Source organism: Chrysemys picta, chromosome 3, assembly GCF_011386835.1.
Source record: "Chrysemys picta bellii isolate R12L10 chromosome 3, ASM1138683v2, whole genome shotgun sequence".
Taxonomy (NCBI): domain Eukaryota; kingdom Metazoa; phylum Chordata; order Testudines; family Emydidae; genus Chrysemys; species Chrysemys picta.
Genome location: NC_088793.1, coordinates 166720133 through 166743991, shown reverse-complemented (window position 1 = coordinate 166743991; position 23859 = coordinate 166720133). Strand labels below are relative to the sequence as shown.

The 23859-nt window shown below is 43.8% G+C and overlaps 1 protein-coding gene across 4 annotated transcripts in view; it reads right to left on the bottom strand.

Moving 5' to 3' along the window:
* Positions 1–23859, bottom strand: part of PACC1 (proton activated chloride channel 1) — a 182231-nt gene that overhangs the window by 27281 nt on the left and 131091 nt on the right. For 3 of the 4 annotated variants that reach the window (XR_010600218.1, XM_065590657.1, XM_065590659.1), the window contains exons 9-12: positions 17809–17908; positions 13239–13454; positions 10868–11022; positions 7291–7433 (exon numbers count right to left, since the gene is read on the bottom strand). Coding sequence is in view for 3 of the 4 variants with exons in the window: in XM_065590657.1 (XP_065446729.1) it covers positions 7291–7433; positions 10868–11022; positions 13239–13454; positions 17809–17908 (614 nt within the window). In the remaining variant the exon portion in view is untranslated. Of the gene's footprint in view, positions 1–3519; positions 3574–7290; positions 7434–10867; positions 11023–13238; positions 13455–16717; positions 16857–17808; positions 17909–23859 lie in introns of those variants that run through there. The other variant, XM_065590658.1, reaches the window with a different exon arrangement.

The following is a 23859-nucleotide window of genomic DNA, read 5'->3' as shown; positions in this document are numbered from 1 at the left end:
CAGCTTTCCAAGGGGAGCAGTGGGGGCAAAAAACTTAACTGGCTTCAAGACTGAGCTTCATAAGTTTATGAAGGGGTACGACTGCATACAATGGCATGTAGCCGAGCTGTGACTGTTAGCAGCACATATCTCCACTGGCTGGTGATGGGATGCTAGATGGGGAGGGCTCTGAGTTAACACAGAGAATTCTTTCCTAGGTGTCTTGCCCACATGCTCAGGGTCTAACTGATCACCATATTTGGGGTCAGGAAGGAATTTTCTTCTGGGTCAGATTGGCAGAGACCTATCTAGTGTAAATGGTGGATTCTCTGTAACTTGAAGTCTTTAAATCATGATTTGAGGACTTCAGTAACTCAGCCAGAGGTTAGGGGTCTATTACAGGAGAGGTGAGTGAGGTTCTGTGGCCTGCAATGTGCAGGAGGTCAGACTAGATTATCATGATGGTCCCTTCTGGCCTTAAAGGCTCTGAGCACTCCATTAAAGCACAGGAGCCTGGCCAATCCAACTTGCCTTTCTCGATCAAGGACTGTTGCTGAGTGTCCTCTGCTGGGCCCAAGCCGCTTTTCCCTGCACACTCAGCAGCTGGGCTCCTGTTTCTCTTCTCACCAACCCATAAGCTCTGATTAAAGTGTGGTGGAGCTAAGCCTGGGGAGAGCAGCAGCTGACCAGGCATGGTGAGGGCTGCCTTATGTTGTGGTGTCTGATCAGCCCTTCTTTGGCTTAACATGACTATGCATGGAAGGGGGGAGGGGGCATTCAAAAGTGACACCCCGCCAGGGAGGGGAGGCGATATGTTATAAGCTCAAATGTTCAAGAGAAACCCACGTTCAAATTTCACTATATACATGAAAGAAGCAGAACTAGGGGCAAAGAAAACAGTGCTCAAAAGAAAAGCACTAGATTATCTTCACCCCCACCTTGGAAGATCAAATCCCAGGACATTTAGTGGCTCTAGGAACATTTAGATCAGCTGTTTGTTAAGGCACTCGGACAAAAGGACCAAGCTTCGGATGCAAGAAACCCACACAAAAAGGAAATGGGCAAAACATCAAACAAAAAGCAAAAGCAAATGAAACAAAACAGGATTCAAGGGAACTGGGTCTCACAATGGCTCATTCTCCGTTAGCTGTAAGAGACTGTAATGAGCAGCACACCCATAGCTCACGGGGACAAATCCAGAACAGGCCAATGCTTTATCACTTTGCAGCGGAAAATGTATCATTAGAAGTTTACCAAGCAAACAGGCCCATCACAAGCCTGAGGAATGACTAACCTACAATGTCCTGGAAGAACTTTCCAAGCCAAATCATACAAGGAAATGGAAAATCTAGGCAGTAAGTTATGAAACCAATCTGAATGCTACAGCCCTAACTTTTCAGAATGAAGGGACACTGATAGATCGGTTAGGCCCAAAATGATGTAGCACTTGTGGGCTTTTAAAATGTTCAATTCAACGAATTTGGGAGTAGCAATGAGAAAGCATTTAGCTATGCTCCTGCATGTGTTTCCAATCTAGACCATTGTAGCACTGTACTAGAGCATTAGAATCAGAAAATGAAACTGACTCAAAAAAACTAGACCAAGCTGGGGGGGGGGGGGGGGGGGAAGAGAGAGAGAGATTGCTCCAAATTACATAAAAATGAAGAGAAAATTAGGGTTTTCAATTCACTTTTAACCTGTATTTAGTGAGGTAGGTAAAATTTTGTTGCATTTTAAATACATAATTTAAACTGACTAATTTCCTTTTGACTCTCCTATGGTAGATTTGCTGAAAAGTCCGCTCTGTCATTGCTTCAGTCAGTGGTTGAAGTGGATAGAAAAGTATGGGAGGAGTCTGACATCCCCACATCTGCCCATCCCACCCCCCAAATTAATTCTGCCACCACCTCTGCTTCGCCTACGGTTCCTGGATTTCTTTATCACACTCTCCCAGGCGGGGGGGGGAAGAGAGAAGAGAAAGGGGGAGAAGCCCTGCAGTTGGGTCCTTTTTCCCCCCTTCCAGGCGAGAGAAGCAGTTCTGGGGCTCTTCACCCTCCCTTGGCTGAGTGCTGCTGGGGAAAGGGCGGAGGAACCAACCCATCCCTGTTGTTCAGAGGAGGGGGAAAGAGGGAGCCGAGCTGCTCTGAGCTGAGCTCTTTCTGGTCCTGCTCCTGTGCGAATGGTGTCCATTCTGGAGGGAAGGGGGAAGAGAGCTCTGTCTGCGTTTTGCAGCAACCCTGACTGGACACTCTTCCCCATGAGACAGGTAAATGGGGAAAGCAGCCAATCAGGCAATACGAAAAATGTGTGCCCCTCAGCACCCCCCTCCCGCTGGTGAGAAGCGTTATTTCCCACACTTTAAGCACTGGCTTCAGTTTTTGCCAATTAAACTTTTCTACATATTACAGCTTTGAAACCTTGAACTTGCTGCAAGTGCTCTATAATACAATTCCTAGCGCACCCTGCAGCTGAGGCTCTCAAAGCACTTTAAAAATATTAACTGAACCTCCCGTGTAACGTAAATTATTGTTACAATTTTACAGATGAGGAAACTGCAGCACAAAAAGGGTGTGGCTTGCCCAGGGCCAGAGGCACAGAAAATTGCTCTCCCGATTGCCAGTGTTATGGCTGGAGTGCCAGACAACACCTCCCGTGATAATACCCCTGCTTATTATGGGTTTATCTAGATCAGGGGTAGGCAACCTATGGCACGTGTGATTTTCAGTGGCACTCACACTGCCTGGGTCCAGGCCACCGGTCCGGGGGGCTCTGCATTTTAATTTAATTTTAAATGAAGCTTCTTAAACATTTTAAAAACCTTATTTACTTTACATACAATAGTTTAGTTATATATTATAGACTTATAGAAAGAGACCTTCTAAAAACGTTAACATGTATTACTGGCACGCGAAACCTTAAATCAGAGTGAATAAATGAAGACTCGGCCCACCACTTCTGAAAGGTTGCCGACCCGTGATCTAGATGGATACTGACTAACTTTGACCACAAATACTAGACACATGGGATACTTCCTAAAATATTTCATGACTAAGGCATTAGGATATTTCATGACATAAGGCATCTTGCATTAGGATCATCTAACCTGGAGCCCTACTGAGTCCCATTGAAATCAAAGGGATTCAGCGGAGCACCGGGGTCTGGACTAGCAAATCCTGATACAAGATCCTGGCCCAAAAATGCCAATATATTGAACCAAACTTCTGTTGATTCCTTTTATTATTGCTCTAGTGTAAGAGTCTCTTTTAAAGTCAGCAAGCCACAAGATACAATAGAGTCAATTACTTGGGAACGCCATGTTTTTAGAAGCTCTGTTCCTTTTGTGTTGTAATTCACTAATCTGTACAATTCTGTGTGTGGCAATCCAGGCACTAGGGACTAGTGGTGAATTCTAATTAGATCATTGAATAGCACAGGCTCCATTCCCAAGTGGGCAATTATGATTTAATTCTGCTGTTCATCTTGCAACACTACAGAGATAAGGAAATCATTTTATTTTCGATTTGCTAAGATGATACCTACCGTCTAGATTTTCTGTGAAGTTTTGTTTTCCTTCCTTCTAACCCAGATGTTAAACTAATAACAAAGGAAAGAAAAATTCTCTTCTCTAGCGTCACTTTTTATAAATAAACGTTTCATTAATTTTCCTCGCTACAATTAATATTGGCATGTACAGCAGCAACCTTAAAACCCGTGCGCGCACACACACAAATGGCAGAACCAACAACTACTCCGGCTCCAGAAACAGCATACATTCTACAAAGGCCAAAAGAGCACAGCAAGCAGTGAGTAAATCAGTGATTCTGACATCTGGTTAAATTCAGCTAGAGACAGTCAGGCCCAACAGAGGTCTCTACGCTTGGTTAACCACAAGACTTGGGATACAAATCTCCAGACACAAGAGAGGCCCGCGGCAGCCTTCACTGATGTCGTTTGCTGTAGAATATTAAGCACAGACACACAATATATAATAAAGACTGACACTGTCCCATGGATTTCTGCCCAAAAGCTATCATGTAGGGCCTGATCCAAGCCCACTCAAGTCAATAGGAGTCTTTCCACTGTCTTCAATGGGCTTTGGATCAGGTCCATAGATGACAAGAGCCCCTAAGAACAGAGAACATTTCACAGCAGCCAGTCAGTTATTCTCCAAAGCAACACAAAAGCTAAATGCAGCCATAGCATAGGAATGCAGGAATTCTATAGGATACAAACCATCAGCCATCATATTGCACAGTGTCTTTAATAGGAGTTACTTTATGTGAACTGTTGTGCATATCACTGATGAGAAAGAATGCATTATCAGAACTAGCATCACTTTCTATCATTACAGTGACTGAATATTATTAACAACACTGAGCAAAAGCCAATAACTAGAGTTTTAAGAGACAGTATAAAGTGACACAAATAAAGATGTAAAACAGAAGATGTTTTATAAACATCTCAGTGCTGACTCCTGCATCAGAGTGCAAGCTTGGTAGTTAGACGGCGGGGAGTGAATTGTATGGAAATTATTTAAACAAGATACGTGCTTAAATAGACATCTACTGGAAATCTGACCAAGTGCATATATGAATCTATAAGGTTTTTAGATTTATTTCATGGTCAAGCTTGGACTCTTCAATTATTCAATCCACTTCATTTCTAAGGCTCTCAATACTGTAGCTAATTGTAGGTTACCAAGGCAGCAATATATAGTACATGAAAAACTAGAATAAAAAGAAAAGCAAATTATAAAGTAAATGATTCATGTTAAGCTTAATTTATATTGAAAGTTACAAAGCAGATCATTACCCAAAATTCATTTAAACCCAGACTCTCAGCTAGAACGCTTACTGTGTTAAGGCTCTGTTCACCCTAACTGAACCCATCATATGCTGCCAAGTTTACTTAGTTTGTTCAAAGTTTATGCCAAATCCTGCTTGCCTTACTGCTGCAAATGGACTCTTCGGAGTCACATTTTGCAACCCAGGGCAGGGAAGGCGCAATGGGTCGATGGTGGTAAGATGGAGAGTGAAGCAAGCCCACTCCACAGTCACCCGGCAGTGACGGCTCCTGTCGTGTGGAGCTGGGCCTGGCTCTCCATGGCACGATGGTGCATTGGATCAAAGTGCCATCCAGGTCTGGCCCAGCCACGCCCCATCATGATGGAGGGGTGGCTGGACCAAATTTGAGTGAGCAGCCACACAACCCTGTGCACCATGTTGCAACCGTTGGAGCAGGGAGCTGGAACCAGCCCCACAGGACAGGAGCCACCGCTGCCAGGGGAGCACAGTGCAGGCTTGCTTACCAGCCCCATGTGAAAAGGCACCACACACACCCAAAGGCTGCAGAGGGGGCATTCACCCCCTATTAGCTCTGTCACTGCATCAACCCGATTACATGTGGATCCAATTTAAACCATTTGATTTCTCTACCTCTGCAGCTCTGGTGCCTTCCAGTGCTGAGGGCCAGGTGGGTCAGCAGGCAGCTTCTTTAGGTGTGGTGCAACTTGCCCCCTTTCCCATTGGTTAAGCAATTATGTCATCTCTGATCTGCCTAATTATGGCAAGCTTGGGGGCCTGGGTGTAGAATCGAGTTCCCTCAAACACAATTCCCAGCTACTGTGCCTATAAGCTGTCTGACATACATGTCATTATGTAAACTGGGCTTAAATCCTGCAGTGCACTGGGACTCTTTGTATTGTTCATTTTTAAGTAGTTCCAACTTACTTGGACACATACCGACCCTTGCAGAGCTTGAATATGGCACAAAAGGGGCAGGCATCTGGAGATGCCAGTATTCAGACTTTGTACGCTGTCAGCAAGAGACAGGCATTGCACGACTGGCTGGCTGACTCTATATGGTAGAAAAAACGAGGAGTCTGGTGGCACCTTAAAGACTAACAGATTTATTTGGGCATAAGCTTTTGTGGGTAAAAAACCCACTTCTTCAGATGCATATTTAAGGTGCCACTGGATTCCTCATTGTTTTTGTGGATACAGACTAACACAGCTACCCCTCTGATACCCTATTCGGTAGCTAATTGTAAGTTACCAAGGCAGCAACATATATTACATACAAACTAGAAGAAGAAAGCAGATTGTAAAATATATGATTCATGCTAAGCTTAATTTATATTGAAAGCTACAAAGCAGTGTTTTCTTGTACTGAAATAGCAATAGTACATTTGAAATACCTGGACGTTGATACTTTCTGGGATGTTCTAGCACTACGTAAGATTACAGAAGATCAGTACTTATTATGAAAGCTAATGTTGTCCCTTTCTCAGTGAAGAACAAATGCTTTGTGGAAAATTTTTCAGAAAAATCAATTATTTGTTACCAAAAAACACCCGCAATGCAAAGACTGAATAAAAATACCCCCTCTCCCCCGTCAGGTAAGGGGGGCTCAATAAAAGGGTGAGATTTTCAAAATGCTCAGTGTTGGATTAATTCTGCTCCCACTACAGTCAATGGGGATATGGCTACATTGCAACTGGGAGCGAGACGGGGCCTGCGGGCTCTTCCTAGGAGGTCTCCCGCTAGTACACTAAAAATAGCTAAGTAGATGTTGCAGCTCAGGCTGGAGCTTAGGCTCTCAAGCTGGGGAGGGGGGTCTTCTGAGCCCGAGCCACACCATCAAAGCAATGTCCACAGTGCTGTTTTTAGAGCGCCAGCGTGAGCCCCACGAGCACAAGCCCGGCTTGCTCCCAGCTGCAGTGCAGAGATACTGTGGGAGTTTTACCATTCACTTCAACGGAAGCAAGAGTCTGTCGGATGCTGAGTGCTTTTGAAACTCCCACCCAAACAGGTGAGTCGTTTTGTCGAGCCTTACACGAGGGTCCGGAGTAACTATGTTTAAGCTTTCAGCTAAAACATCACTGATTCTTTTTAATCATTGATTTTAAAAACCCCAACAGAAATAAAAACAGAAAAATGATCACTCTTTAAAATGTATTTCCCGTTTGTGCTGCCCGCTGAGATTCACTTCCAGGTCACCCAGAGCAGCAGCACAGACTGCACCAAAGATACTGAATGACCAAAAGGCAAGTGATGAGTGGTGGCAACATTGATCAGAGGTGATTTTTGCCACTGAAAACCATTTCCACAGCTCAAAATTCTTCAGTCACCAACATTAATGACTAGAAACCAATTTTTCCAAAGCATGGAAGTGCCCCAAGCTAGCCCAAACACACACCTAAAATCAGTAAAAACAGAAGTGGAAAATAAGAAGCCCTACTTTCACTCTACTAGTAACAATATGCATTTTACAATATATTTGCTAGGCCACACCCTTTATTCCTGTGCATACCTGTTGAGGAAGCCCTGGAAAGAAGAGAACAGAAGATAGTTTATTGCACTGAAATCCTGGTCTGTTTCATTTAAATGGAACTGCAAAAACACCAGTTCCCTTTTCTTCACATCTCGAGGTCCTTGGACAATCAAAGCATGTTTCTAGAAGCACAGAGAAAGAGAGAGAGTTATTGATAGAACTATGAAAAAAGTAAAAGAATCCTCATTTCCTGTCACTGAACTTGCCACCTGTCACTAATGTATGGCAGAAACCTAGTATACATGGGGATTTTCATGTCTGGGATAAGTACACATCAATTAAGATGTCCAGTGAGAATGCCAGGGCATACTTAAATTCCTGCTTGCTGATTAAGGGTATAGCCACACTACAAAGTGAAGGTGTGATCATAACACAGGGAGGCATACTCGTGTTAGCTTTATATTTAGCTAGCACGGGTAACGCAGCAGTGTAGATGTACTAGCATGGACTAGCAACCCAAATAAGTACCCTGGGTCCCTGGAGGGCTCGTACTCTGGAGCCTGGGCCACCATGTATATGCTGCTTTTGTTACCTGAACTAACTCGATTAAAGCTAACTCAGGGATGCCTACCCATACTACGATTACATTGTTACTTTGCAGTGTAGACACTGCCTGAGATTTGAAGTCTTTAAATCAAGATTGGATGTCTTTTTAAAAGTTCTAGTTTCACTACAGTCATTGCGCTTGATGCAGAAGTTACTGGGTGAGGTTCTATGGCCTATGTTATGTCTGAGGTCAGATTAGATTATAATCCCTTCTGATCTTAAAATCTGTGAATCTATGATTTTTCAGCTCTTGGAACCTGAAGAGTGATCCTGGCTAGTCTAGAAGTATGTCTACACTTCAAGCTGGGGGGAGCAGGGCAGGGAGTGGTGAGTGTAAGTTCCCTCTAAGCTGTGCGGCCGCGCAGCTGCCTATTAAGCCCCACCCAGGGATGCCTCTCCCCCAGCACTGACCTGCCACGGCGGGGAGAGGTGCCCCTCCCCACCGGCCCCAACATGGACCTGCTCTGCCCCAGACTTGCCATGGCTGGGGGAAAGGAGCCACTCCCTCGACCTGGCCTGGTCTAGCCCCGCCGGAGCTGCCAGGGAAAGAAGCCCCTCCCCAGGCCCACCAGAGCTGCCGGGTAGAGGAGACCCTCCCTTGGCCCAGACCAGGCCCGCCGGAGCTGCTGCCGCCAGGGAGAGGCGCCTCTCCCCCGGCCCTAGCTGCTGCGGCAAGAGAGGACTGGGGGAAGTCATCTCTCCCCACCGCAGTCCTGGGGCAGCCTGCACCCCAAACCCCTCATCCCCAGTCCCACCCCAGAACCCACCCCGCCCGCACTGCAACCCTCTGCCCCAGCCCTGAGCCCCCTCCTGCATCCCGAATCCCTCATCCCCAGCCCCACCCCCGAGCCCGCACTCCCAGACAGAGCCCTCATCCCACAACACCCCCCAACCCTCTGCCCCAGCCCTGAGCCCCCACCCACACTCTGAACCCGTCGGCCCCGCCCCCATCACATGAATTTTGTTATATGCACCAATATGGAGGTGTCCCACATCACCTCCATATTGGTGCACATAACAAAATCCATTCCGCACATGGGTGGGAAAAATTAGAGAGAATACGGGTGTGAGTCCCAGTTCAAAGAGCCATACCCATGTCAGCTCTCCCCAAAATAATACCCTAAAAATCCAGTGTAGTCCCAGCAGCACGTGTGACAGGAGAGGCTAGCCTCCCCGGAACATTCCCATCCAAGGCTCAAAATAGTGGACATCTCCTAGGTGGAGGCCCACTGGAAGAGCAGTGTTCCATAAAATACTGTAGTAAAGGTCCACGACATTGCAGTAAGATTACTGTAAGGTGAGAGGGTACAATCTAGTGGATTGTGAGTCCAGGAACTCTGGTTCGGTTCACTTTGTGACTTGGGGCAACATTTAGCCTCTACACCCCAGTTTCTCCATCAGTAAAAGAAGTGCTAACCAATTAACGCTTGTAAAATGCTCTGAGATTTGAATGAAAGGGGCTATGTAAGTATGATACTGTTTTGTGCCACTGCTACAGACTACTGATGTATGTTATAAAGGCCAGTACCTTTTCAGGGCCCAATCATACATTCTTTACGGAATCACACCTCCTATTGACTCCAACCTGCCTTGAAGTCACTGGGAGTTCTGTGTGCACAAGGAATGCAAGATTGGATCCCAAAAGCCTCTTCCAGCAGCCCCTGGATGACTTGAGAGCCTACCTGAGGAGAAGGTGGGGATTCCCTGCAAAACAGAGTGTCACTCATCTAGCCCAAACATCTCAAATTAATATAATTCTAAAGATCCAACACTGACGATAGACAAACCTTGACTGACAGGCTTTAAAAGTGATGTCAGGGAGCAGAACCCCACTTTAAGCAGAGAAAACATAATATTGTACATGAAGTTGCAGACCAGACAGCATGTTCAATATAGATCCCTGATCCTGCAATTTGTTGCCTGCAGGAGAAGTCCCGTTGACTCCAATGGGACGCTCCGCACAGGCAGAGAGGTCTGACAACGTGGAGTCAAGTGCAAGATCAGAGCATACAAGAGCACCAAGATTCTTAAAATGTATCTAATACGTGCAGCATAAAATGCAGGATTTTAGCACACTGAAACGGGCAATCATAACAAAGGCAGAGAGAGAGAGAGAGAACACATTACGATAGAACCTAACATAGCCTTTGCTCTGAAATAAATATCAACACAAAGAAGAGGGGTAGGGGGCAGCTCCCCAGAAAGAAGTGGACAGACCATGGGAAAAGCAAAGAAGAGGAAAAATGGTTGGCATGAAGGGGTGTTTACACAGACTGCTTTAAAAAGAGTAAATTAAACATGAACCACCATTTAAAACTCAACAAACTGGCATATTTCAGCCTGTTTTTTAAATAAAAATTATCTAAATATGATCAAAAATTGCTCTTGCAAATGCAGCAAATAAAGGTGGACTACAACTCAATTCCTTTTTAAGTGAGCATCACCACTACGGGTTCACTTGATATTCAATGTGCCTTCCTAATTCTAATCAGTTTAGTTGGACATCAAATTCCCATGAAGATTCCAGCAAGTTTGGTAAAAATGACATTACAATATATGTATGTACATCCACACATGGGATATGTAAAAAGGGAATCTAAGGACCTATCCTGCTCCAACTGAAAGTCCATAGAAAAACTTCCGCCTTCAGCCAAAGCAGGATTCAACAAATTGAACATATCTCACCATCTAAAGTTGCACGCCAGTTTTGACTTTTATAGGAAATGAACCAAAAGTTGCACTGTCAAAAATATCTATTCCGTTCCATTCTATTCAGATTCTTAGGACACACATATCACTCAGCTATCTGAGCATCCACAATAAAGTAAACTAATTGATGTCTGTCACATTTCTAAAACTAAGGACTGATTGTTCAAAAAAAAGTTAAGAAAAAAGAAAGCAAGTATTTCACAGCAGTTCCTGGATAACATATACTGCTGCTTTGGAATGCTACAGTGCACAAAACAACCCCATCCGCTGAACTCTGTTCCTTTGTCTTTTTAATTATTACCATGGTTTGATTAGTAAAAGGATCTGTGTAGTTGATTCTCTGAGTGGTGCACTCAATTTCTCCTGGCTGACCTGGGTTTATCAGAGGCGGAATGTGATCATAGTAATGATGCTTGCAGCTAAGCAGCTGAGCCTTGCCTGGGTAAAGTGCAATACCTGTTTCAGGGGAAAAAAGTTGGAAGAAATGTAAATGAGAGTTGATTTCTTGCCCAAGTGGATTGTCATTCTCAGATTTAATCCTGCAAGGTGCTGAGCTCCCAGATCCAACAAAGCATTCCAAGTTAACATGTGCTTAAATGCCCTGCTGGACCAGGGCTAGAGAGCTCAGCACCTTGCCGGATTAAGCCCTGAACAGCAGGATAAAAAACAAAACAAAACAAAACCCTTGCCTGTTTCTCTTTCAGGCCCTGATCCAAAGCCCATCGAAGTCAACAGGAATCTTTCCATTAACATCAGAGGGTGCTGGATCAGGTCCTAAAACCCCCATCCAGAAAAGCACTTAAACATGTGACTAGGCCTACTGAAGTCAATGGGAGTCCTCAAACACTTAAAGTACTTAACTGTTTTACTGGATCAAGCCCTTAAACCATATTGTATAAACCCATATTGGGAATATACAACAGAAGTAATGTATTGTCTATGGAATCTCTAAAGTCACTGGCTGACAAAATAAAAGCAAAAAGATGTTCCTTCCTCTGGCATCAAATAGACATTATAATTACTAAATACTATATCAAGCTAAATCAAAGATATCAAACGTGTCAACAAATTATCCTCTCTCATCACTTTTGCTATCAGGTTGGCAGGCTATTTTTTTCACCCATGCTGCAATTAATATATTTAGCATAAAAGTACAACGCTTAAGTCCAATGGTGGGTATAAAAACTTCATGTGTTTCTTTCCAGCTTCCCCCTCATGAAAACCAGCAAAGCTCTTATGGCACATTTAGTCTGGGAAACACAGATTTGCTTGAAAATAATATAGATCAACTACTATTAATTAATTAATTAATTAATTAAAATGGTACATGTGATAAATGACCATATGATTTATAAACCTACACCAATTACTGAAATAACCTGTATGCCCTCACACAAGAAGTCAAAAAGGGTAGTGAAAATACATCTAAAATACATTTTGCTGATCTCCAGTGTTCCATGCTTGGAAGAAAAATCTGGTCAGTTTTAAAAAAAGTTAAAAGTAATTTCAGGTCCTACAACTGCCTCTGAGCTCACTGCCAATTTTTGTGGTTTTACAATCAGATTTTTTTTTAAAATGTCTTTCTCCCCTATCACTGTATGAAAGACCCACACAAACCATAGGGGAAACAGACAATGGCCCTGACCTTACAATCAGATCCATGTCAGTAGAGACACCTGAGCTTGTGAATGCAGCTCTCCACAAAGGTCTGATTGCAGACTTGAGGCCTAACTGACTACAGAGGAAATAATTAAATTAACTATACACAGAATGCTGTCAAATGCACACAGTATAGCTGCAAAAACCCCAAATATTTTCTCTCTAATCTTTCAACAATAGTCCTGGGAGGGATTACTCCTAACAAGAGTAGGTAGTAACATTTTCAGACATAAGTGTGATTTTTAAGTTGACGGTGTCCCTTTGAGTAAGCCGCTGCTTACTGGGGTAAGTACACATTTTTTATATCTACACACACACACAGGAGTACTCCAAAACATTTTAATAAAAATAATCGTCACCAAATAACTGCTATATGATGCTCTGATGTTGTGTTGTGATATTGATACGGTGGAGTTGTTTCATTATCACTGCCTACTGATGCAATGCCAGTGCAAAAGCAGACTATCACAGTATGATGATTTTGTGGCTGCCTATAAAATCCTGTTAATACAAAAGCTCTGCCTTCTTTTGACCACCATTATTACCTTGCTCCTTCGAGGGGCAGGGATCCGAGCAGCAGTCAGATGTGCTGCTGTGGCTAGGTTAAGTAGCTTAAGGAGCACTGCTGTGGTCAACGCTCTTCTCACTCCCAAGAGATCAAGATGAGCCCATTCAAGTCTATGGACTCTGCAAAAAAGCCTCATATGAGCTCCTGAAGAGCTGCATGAGACTCTAAGGCGTGTATTAACATTATATATGTTCAGATTCAGCAAATCAGTCTCATGATAACCGAGAAAAGGCTCCATGCATTGCAGTCACCACCACCATGGGTTAAACAAAAAAAGAAGCGAAGTCCAAAGCATTTTTTGCATCACTTGGACCGACATGGAGAGTAAATGGCACCAGCACGTGTTACATGCAAAATGCTGTCAGTAACACATGCAAAGATTTGAATGACATCTTGAGAGACAGTTGGACTTCACCACTATGATGATTTGTTTCCAGATACTTACCAGGTGCATCATACAAGGGCACCTCCTTGTAAGAGACAGACATCACCGGGTGTTTGAGCTTTTCCCTGAAGTCGGTGATAGTTTGGTAGACAAGGAACACAGCTACAGCCATGAGCAGCAGATAAATGAAGAGGAGAATTACGGAAAAGACATTCTTTAGGCAGGTCTTGCTGAAACGCACAGAAGGGCTACTGGTCCCTGATTCACTGTCTAGGACTGAACAAAATATGGGATTAAAATTTTAAGTGTCTTTACTTACAGTCTTCCACACTGAATCATGCAGAGCGTTAATTTCAAGATGAACCATTTGAAATGAGAGGGAACAACAGGCTTAGTTTGATTTAAAATACAAGAACAAATAAATGTTTTTTGACAAGCAAACAGTCGGCTGTTACTTCCCATGAACATGATGCGGCGTAATCAGTAAGGAGAGGGTTCTGCCTTTGTTTTACCTCCTGCATTACGGATTGTGCCTAAGGCAGTGGTTCCCAAATTGGGGTTCACGAAATGTTACAGGGGGTTCTCGGGAAAAAATTCCCTAATGGCGGACAGAGCTGTCCATAGGGACCCCATAGGGCCAGCAGCCCAGAGCCCCTGGACTTCCAAGAGCTAAGCAGATCAAAGCAAGCATATCTATCACACTGAGATTTAAACTTCAAGACTCCTTATAAGAAATGGAAAGGGAAGTGGATATTTTTTGCTGTTTTTAAAATTAAATAGGCAGCTAGTATTCTTCATCATAATTTTAAAAACAATAAGTTTAAGCTTTGTTGTAATGTGCGTTGTTTGCCTGGACTGCTCAAGACCTGAATGCTTGTGTAGGAGGGAACTCTTCAAGTTGTCTTCTTAAATACCTTCATGCTGTTTCACATCTGATACTCCTTGATGAAACACAGGAGCCTTGTCTTATAACAGGCTTATTCAAAATGATACAAACTATGAAAGGAAAGTGAGATCTTGGAAGAGTGTTGCCGTTTTCATAATGTAATAAAATACTGTAATGATGAATAATAATTAATAATAAATAGTGTGTAATAAGCATGTCATAAAAACAAATTTTATATTTCCAAGATCAATGCTTTTATAATTTATACTCAGGTAAAGGAGAAAATCCCTGGATATATTCATTTTTAGGAGGGGGTTCGTGAGACTTGACATTTTAGTGAAAGGGGTTCATAGGTTGTTAAAGTTTGGGAACCACTGGCCTAGGGACACAATAGGCAGAATAAAAACACATTTAAAAGAGGCCAGATCAGCTGAAAAATTCAGCGTTCACAGCGAAAAGTCCCCCGATGGAGCCTTTTTTTCCACAGCATAAAAGACTCATCTCTCCTAAGTCTGAACCAACTGATCCTGACCAAATTTAATCTATGCATCAACACAGAGGCTTTCAGCACTGTAGTGCTCTTATGTAGCTAGCTAACTGCAGCGTGCATGCACAGGGTTGCCAGGTGTCCAGTTTTTGACCAGAACGCCCGGTCGAAAAGGGACCCTGGCAGCTCCGGTCAGCACTGCTGACCGGATCATTAAAAGTCCGGTCGGCAGCACAGCGGGGCTAAGACAGGCACCCTACCTGCCGTGGCTCCCAGAAGCAGTGGCATGTCCCCCCGCCAGCTCCCACATGTAGGGGCAGACAGGGGGCTCCGCATGTTTCCCCCGCTCCAAGCGCTGGTTCCACAGCTCCCATTGGCTGGGAACCGTGGCCAATGGGAGCTGCAGGGGCAGCGCCTGTGGATGGGGCAGTGCACAGAGCCACCGGAGGGGGGACATGCTGCTTCTTCTGGGAGCTGATTGAGGTAAGCGCTGCCTGGAGCCAGCGCCAATCCCCCTCCTGCCTTCTGAAACCCTTGGTCCAGCCTCCTCCTGTACCCTGAACCCCTCATTTATGCCCCCCCCAGAACCCACCCCTCCAGCCCAGAGCCCTCACCTCCCTCCCATTCCCCAACCCCCTTCCTCAGCCCGAAGCCCCCTCCCATACTCTGAACCCCTTGGCTCCACCCTTCAGCCCGGAGCACTCTCTTCTATCCCAAACCCCTCATCCTCACCCCAGAGTCTGCACTCCCAGCTTGAGCCCTCACACCACCTCCCGCACCCCAACCCAGAACCCCCTCCTGCATTTCGAACCCCTCATCTCTGGCTCCAACCCAGAGCCCATACCCCCAGCTGGAGCCTTCACCCCCCTCCTGCCTGCCCCAGCCCAGAGCCCCCTCTCACACCCGAAATCCCTCATCCCTGGCTCCACCCCAGAGCCCGCACCCCCAGCCAGAGCTCTCATCTCCTCCCACATCCCAATCCCTGAGCCAGCCCAGTGAAAATGAGCGAGTGAGTGAGTGTGGTGAGAGTGAGCGATGGGGGGAGGGGTGTGTGGAATGAGCAGGGGCGGGACCTCAGAGATGGGGCGGGGCAAGGGTGTTCGGTTTTGTGAGAGCAGAAAGTTGGCAACCTTATGCATGCACCAGGTTAGAAGTCACTCAATTATATGTTATCCTTACTTTTTAAAGACTAAAGTCTAACACCTAACTCTGTATGCACATTATATAAAGTTGCTCATGAGAAGGATTCCAGTTAACTCTAGAAAAAACTCTCTCTCAAACACTTTCACTATCAACAAGATAGGTAATACTGTCCAAAGTCCTTTAATCAGCTTCCCCTGGTATGTGTACATACCCCCTCACTCGACTTGCCTGCACAACTTTTAAGAACCAATACTTGACTTACACACAAGGAGGTTTAACTATGTGCACTATATAGTTGCACACACAAATGGGTGTTATAAATGGCACATGCAAGAAGTGATGGCTATATTTTGACAATTTGGTCTTTTACACAGGAAGCCATAAAAAAAAAAAAAAAAAAAAAAAACAGCCTTTATCATGCCACAGTATGTCCTATCCTTCAAATGTAAGAGCATGCTGAGGAGGTGTTTGTTCCTTACCATAGCAAATACTAACCCTTTAAAAGCTCCCAATGAACATGTGCCTAGTCAAATAATGTGATTCCACTGTCGCACAGGCCATTCCCACAAAGTTACTGCCAGGAGAGGACAGCCTAAAGAACTAGGGCCTTATCTACACAAGGAAATTGCACCAATTAAACTTACAGTGTTTTTTAAACAAGTGCAAAAGCGAGTATGGACACTTAGTTTACACCTATTCTTAATCAACTTAATCTAAACTGCAATAAACCTGATTTAAACCAAAACGCACATCCACACAGTACTTACTGTACTGTAACTTAGGCCTTGTCTACACTACACAGTTTCGACAAAACTGGGGAGGTGTACACATTACAAAGCTACTTTTGGCAGCAAAACTCTTGCTGTTTTGCCAACAAAATAAAACCACCTCGACAAGAGGCATAGAGCTTTTCGCTGCAAAGTTAAAGCAACAAAGCGTCAGTGGTGATGCTGCCGTTCATTATGTCACCATAACTGGCCTCCCCCAGTATCCCACAATTCCCACCGAGAGAGCTCTACTCACTGTTTTGAACTTGGCTGCTCTGCATCGAGCTATGCAGGCAGGCACCGCTCCCCTTTCAAAGCTCTGGGAAGCTTTGACATTCCTCAGCGTGGAGAGCTCACAGAGCTGCCGAGGACGCTGCTCCCAGCAGCTGAAGAGGCTGTGGGAGAACTCGGAGGGAATCACAGAACCATTCATGTGGAATCCTGCTCTCCTCGACACAAGGAACACAGCAGCAGGCAGAGCGGGCTGCTGGGGGGGGGGGGGGGGCTGATGTGAGACGGGGTGTCCCCCTCCTCCTGCCTCAGGATTGGTTGTTCAGGCTGCTGTCTGAACTTAGAGACAGCATGCTGACACACTCTCCACCAACACACACTGTTTCTGTCTCCCCCACAACACACACACACACACTTTGCTCCCCTCTCTCCCCCCTACATTTCAGTTGAAAAGCAGCTGGCAATGTATAGGATGCCCCTGGAACCATGGGATTGAGAAACCTTCATCATGTGACACTGTACCTGCCCCATGAGGCACTGCAAACCCTTCCCAAAGCACACTGCAGCCAGTTGCACAGTGGGATAGTTACCCACTGTGCACTGCTCTCTGTGTAGATGCAAGAGCTGCTATTGTGGATGCACTCTACCGACACAAGCAGCATAGTGTGGACATGCAACAGCAGTTTAATTAAAGCGGCATAACTTTTGTCGACAAAACTCTGTAGTGTAGACAAGGCCTAAATTGGTTTAAAACCACACCTTCTGTTTAACCGGTGCAACTTGCTTAGGTAGACAATGCTTATGCCGCAAAGTAGCAATACACTGGCTCCCTGGAATTGCACATTCAAATCCCAGCAGGGTCAGCTCAGCATTTCCTTTTAAATGGATTTTGCTGGATTTTCTTTGGTTTGGTTCTAACTCCAGGTTAATATCTGTAGCAGAGGAGACACAGTGATGTTGTCTCATGGGTAAGGAACTCTTCAGCTTCCCTTTGGTACAGTATTTCATTCCTGACAGTGAGCCATTTATTGTTTCAATTGCTCCCCAAAAGGCCATTCAAAACAGGCAGCTTTTATTAGGCACTTGATAGAGGACTTTTGCATTAGCAGTTCTCACCTGGTAAAATAGCAGAGCTGGTATCCTCCTGATCATCGTCCATTTCCCCTTCCTCCACTGGCTCTAGATGCTCAGCTACGTGCTCCACTTCCTCACTCAGCTGAGGAAATACATTCCATTTTCATATGTACTTTTATATCATCACAATACCGATTATTTATTTGTATTATAGCAGTGCAGGGGGATGCAACTGAGATCGGAGCCCCATTGTGCTAGGTGCTGCACAAATACACAGGAAAAGAGCTTACAACATAAAGAGACTAGACCTGAGGATGGGAGAAAGGAAATATTATCCCCATTTCTGAGAGATTAAATTACTTGCCCAAGGGAACAACGGAAGTGTGAGAGCCTGAAATTGAACCCAGATTTTTCGAGTCCCAGTCCAGCACAACACCACCACCCTTTAAAAAAACAGCACTTTTCAACGGCATCTTCAGCCCACTTGAACCCTCAAAATTAAGATATTGTCTCATGATCTCAACATGTTCTTGAGTGGAGAAGGTCCTTGTTTCAGAATATGTATTATTACAAATCACAATCTATGCCATAGGACAAAGCATTAGCACACTGCAATCAGAAGGGAGTGCAAGAAATGTTATTGTTTTTAACAGATATTAGTGCAAGTTACTTCCGAGCACAGCCCAAACCACCTCCACAGATGCATCATTACAAATGAACAGTCAAAAAGTCCACAAGTCGCTGCTCTTTATTTTTCAGCTCAGTGCAGCTGCTAACAAACAATTCAGTGCTTTGGTCAATGTCCTAAGCTTGTCACATGAGATAGGCATCAATATACCATAAAGCATCTAGACAAAGAACTGGAGAACACATGGAATGCAAACAATGAAAACTTGGTTTTCCTTTTATTTAAGAAAAAAGTCCTTCCATCATCTTCTCCCCAGGAGTCCCCCGTGGAAGCTGAAGGGCTAAGGATCCTTCCTTTGCACCAACTTTTGCCTCTCTCATTTTAAAATATACATTTTTTTTATTTTAAACATTGTAATAAAATATACTAATTGATCATTTTCACTTTTTAGCAATTTTTATTCCAGATCTCAAATAGTATTCATTTTACAGATGCAAAATCTTCTTAGGCAAAGAGCCTGATTCTCCACTTTCTTCTTGCAACTTTGTGTAGTCACTCACACCTGCACAAAGTGAGCGCAAAATGTTACCGCTGTTTCACACACACTTTGCACAGGTTTGACTGACTTCTCAGGGTGTGAGGCAGCAGAGACTCAGACCAGCAGAGAGAGAGAGAGAGAGAGAGAGAGAAAGAAAGAAAGAGGTTTTGTTGCCCCAGTATAACTTAAAGTGTGAATTTCAACATATTAAGGCCATGTCTACCCTAGCGAGCTTACAGCGGCACAGCTGTACCAATGCAGCTGCACCATTGTAACATCGCTTGTGTAGCCGCGCTATGCTGACGGGAGAGAGCTCTCCCATTGACATAATAAAACCACCTCCACACGAAGCAGTGCGGATTCTTATTTCAGTTTAAGAGTGGATTATTGCAGATTAGTTTGAATAGATTAGGAACAGGTTTAGCTAATCCAAAATAAGACACTCTCTTATGCTGAAATAAGAGTGTCTGCAGAGCCTTTAGCACCAGTTTAATTAAAGATTAGACTATAGGAACATTTTGTTTGCCGCAAGGTCGGTGTGACTCTACCCGGCACAAGACTGCTGTGGACTAACTGTGTGTGCGGAGCCTCCTGACTCCCATTAATAATTCTTTAATGACCTTTGATTTAGTCCTCTTTGATATGGGGCTAATCAAATGGCATTAACTAACTGTTAATACATTTCAGCTGGGTCCACATGGACAGCCCCTCACAGACTACTGTAGGGTAGTCACACCGCTGCTTGCCATGAACTGATTGTTGCTGTAGACAAGCCTTTTATCAGTTTAAAAGTTGACTCAAGTTATACTTGTGCAACTTCCTCATGTAGAAAAGACCTAAGGGACTTATCAAAAGTCACAGACCTAGTCAGTGGCAGAACCAGAAATAGTTTCCTCAACTCCTGACTTCTAATCTTCTTCTCTCACCATTAGACACACTTCCTCCTAATACACAGACACTTCATCTACCTATATTGTCTAGTTAGGGGGTTAAAGGCATTTGGTATTCTGGGCTCTGCCACTGCCAGACTGTGTAACTATGGCCTAATTACTTAACCTCTCAAAGCCCCAGTTTAGCTCTCTGTAAAATGAAAATATTAGTATCTACTCTACACAGGTGTTTGAAGATTTAATTAATGTAAAATGCATTGAAATCCTCAGATGAAAGGTTCTACAAAAGCACAGAATCTAATTAACACAACAGACGGTTCATTCTTTCTTTAAACCTGTAACTTGGTCACATTAGGTCTAAACACAGAAAACCACATGCAATGAGAGATTTTGAGTAGAGTGGAACTTGGGAAGCTGAATAAGCCGCAATTGTTTCCAATTCACAGCAACATGCAAATTGCAATGAGAGAGAACTTCCATGTCAAATTAAATTAACCTATGGAAAAAATGACCGCAAGAAATTTCAGTGTAACATCAAAGTAGAAAACATATTATGATACAACATTTATTACACTCTCAGGGTAAATCTACAATGACCCTTCTTTAATATGCAGGAATGGAAGAAAGATGAAAAATCAAAACAGAGAGCATTTCAATGCACTTCAGAAGCAAAATACAACATTTGGAGTTCTGCACTGGTAAGACATCTATTTTTACAAGCCTCTTACACTTAAAACCATCAAAGGACTGTCAGCCCAAAGTGTATGAAGCAGTAACCCTTGGGCCCAGATCCACAAAGGGACTTAGGTGCCTAAGTCCCCTCGTGGATTGCACCCTTAGTAACTAGGTGAGCTTTGCTGGTGGTCTGATGCTTGTAAGGACAACTGTCTTCACTGGCAGTCCAGAAAACTCATTTGACCACAAACGTGCATACAAAATTCACTCCAAACCACTAAGAATCACATGTAGCACTGGACTTCAAAAGCTTAACTCGATCATGGGGAAAGCCATTACATCTTGGGAGCACAGCATTCAATCCAGAATGAGTGTATGCAACCTGACAAGACCTATTTCGTAGCCAGTCCCATCTGCATACACACTAAGCTACAGTCCACCAATAACAGGATAGCAGGAGCAGTATTACCATGCAAGTTTATTCTGGTTTCTTCAAATGTACCAGTATATGCCCAAATGAATGAAAGTTGCGTTGTAACTATTCACAGATGCACATCAGTGGCAGTCACCTTCTCAGCTCAACATACGTATACTGCGTACGTACCATGGACCAGCCAAATATGGTGATAGCTGCCCAACATACGATATTCCACCGCATACTTAGGTGACAGGCAAGGACATTAAGTGCGGGGTAATTCAAGACACAGGGTTCCAGCATCATGCAAGACCCAGAACTGGAATTGATCTCAGCACTGACATTTCTACTGGTGGTACAATGATTACAGAAATTTCATTCCCGGTCTCCAGCAGCTGGGAGAAGTGGGAGAGAATAGGCTCTGCACTTTCACACTACCTAAAAGCATGTCAAAGTTCTGTGGCAGTCTCAAGAGAGAGATAATCACTCTAGAACAGTGGTTCCCAAACAGGGGTTCACAAAATGTTACAGGGGGTTCTCGGGAAAAAATTCCCTAATGGCGGACAGAGCTGTCGCTAGGGACCCCGGGCAGCACAGGGCCAGCAGCCCAGAGCCTTGGGGACTTCCAAGAGCTAAGCAGATCAAAGCAAGCATATCTATCACACTGAGGATTTAAACTTCAAGACTCCTTATAAGAAATGGAAAGGGAGGTGTATATTTTTTGCGGTTTTTTAAATTAAATAGGCAGCTAATATTGTTTTTAAAATTATTATGAAGAACAAATTTAAGCTTTGTTGTAATGTGCATTGTTTCCTGGACTGCTCAAGACTTGAATACTTGTGTAGGAGTTAGCTTCTTAAATACCTTCATGCTGTTTCACATCTGATACTCCTTGATGAAACATAGGAGCCTTGTCTTATAACAGGCTTATTCAAAGTGATACAAGCTACGAAAGTGAGATCTTGGAAGAGTGTTGCTGTTTTCATAATGTAATAAAAATACGGTAATGATAAATAGTAATTAATAATAAATAGTGTGTAATAAGCATGTCACAAAAACAAATTTTATATTTCCAAGATCAATGCTTTTATAATTTATACTCAGGTAAAGGAAAAAATTCCCTGGAAATATTCATTTTTAGGAGGGGGTTTGCGAGACTTGACATTTTAGTGAAAGAGGTTCACGGGTTGTTAAAGTTTGGGAACCACTGCTCTAGAACGAATGCAGCACTCCTAACTGTTGTTGGTGCAGAGAGGAGGAAGTAGAATTACATGAGGAAACTGGCAGCCCAGGATAAAACTAAAGGTGACAATTCTAGGATCTCTGTCTAAGCTAATATAACTCAGGTCATTGGCATTGTGGAAGGAAATCATTGTTTAAGCGTGGAACCTTGCTAGAGTCAAATGAGCAAAGGAAAGCTCACATTTAGATGTTCTATGCCCCTCAGCTGAAAAGAAAAAGAAGGATAAAAGGAAAACACACAAAGAAGAGGAGAAGCCACAGTGGGCGAAATTCATCCTGGTGTGAAAGGTCAATGTAAGGGGGGCTCTCTGCACTGAGCGGAGGAGGGCTGGTAGCAGCCACCTAATGGGTGGCAACACTGACTTGGGAGATAGGGGCAGATCGGGGGGATACAGAACCCATGCTTCAGGGGCGGTTACAGAAATAGCAGCACCACATGCTCTTCACCCACTTCCTACCTTTAGGTGAGTGAAGTGAATTTCATCCAGTCAGAGAAAACTCTGCTGGGGGGTATAAATAAAGAGAGAAATGTTCTGTTTCACTTGTTTGTGCATGAGGTTATTTAAATCTTTTAATGTCTTCTAGTCTAACATGAGAAATGGGAGAAGAACTGATAAATGTTGATAGGCTAAACTAGGGCTTCCTACAGTGCAAGCCCAAGGCCAAATGTAGCCTGCAACTTTCTAAAATGAGGTAAACAGCTGTGTGGCGACGGCAAAGGTGACCAGCTGCAGGTTTTTATTGCCAATTAACTTAAACAAGACAATTTCTATGCATCTACCAAGAAAGATACAAGTACAAGCAAGTATAATATGTTATATATGAGTTTGATAGGCAGACTGGGCACAGGATTACAATTGGGCCTTCAGTATCACTTTTCATGTCTGACAGACCCCTCCTTTATTATAAAAGTGATAAAATCACCTGTCAACTGTATGTACCTTTACTTTCTACAATATTACAATTGACTGTATTTTAACTGACATTTCCTTGTTTTTAAATACAAATATGTATTTGGCTGTATCAAAAAACATCATGTTTGTTTCCCATGTATTTAAATACAAGGACCCTAGGGATCAGGGCTCTACCATACAGAGAAAGCTGGTGGATGCCTTGGGCAGCAAAATTATTCACGAGGAGATCTCTTTGGGTGACTGCAGGTTGAAAGGAATGGACACTTTCCAGTTTGCCTAGGGCAACATAAAGCCAATAGCCAGCCAGTTTTGCTATGGCTCTAAAATTAAAACGTGACCTAGTTGACTTTCTACGCCTTAGGTGACTTATCAAAGTCACTGAAGATCTGGATAACCAGAAGATGAATGTTTAATAAGGGCAGTGACTGGAGCCAAGATGAATATACTGCAATTGCTTTTAAATTGACTGAAAGGGGAATAACAACACACATACGGTCAAGTTAGAGCTGTGTTCATCTTGAGCCCTAGCTACACGGCAATTAGCTGCAGTGTTATTTCATTGTAGATTTGGGGTTTACCCTCAATGTGCACATCCCTGGATTGTTGCACCTAGCTAGAAAGGGCTGCACCATAAAAGGCTGCTAGGATTCCAGCCGGCACCTTCTTGCTCTTATCTCCGTCGCTGTCTTGCCGTTTTTCAACCACCGCCGCAAAAGCGTTTTCCGGTGCACAGCTGCTCAGTGCGTTTGGGAGTTTGCTCGGCAAACAAAAGACCCCACTGGCGTGCAAGG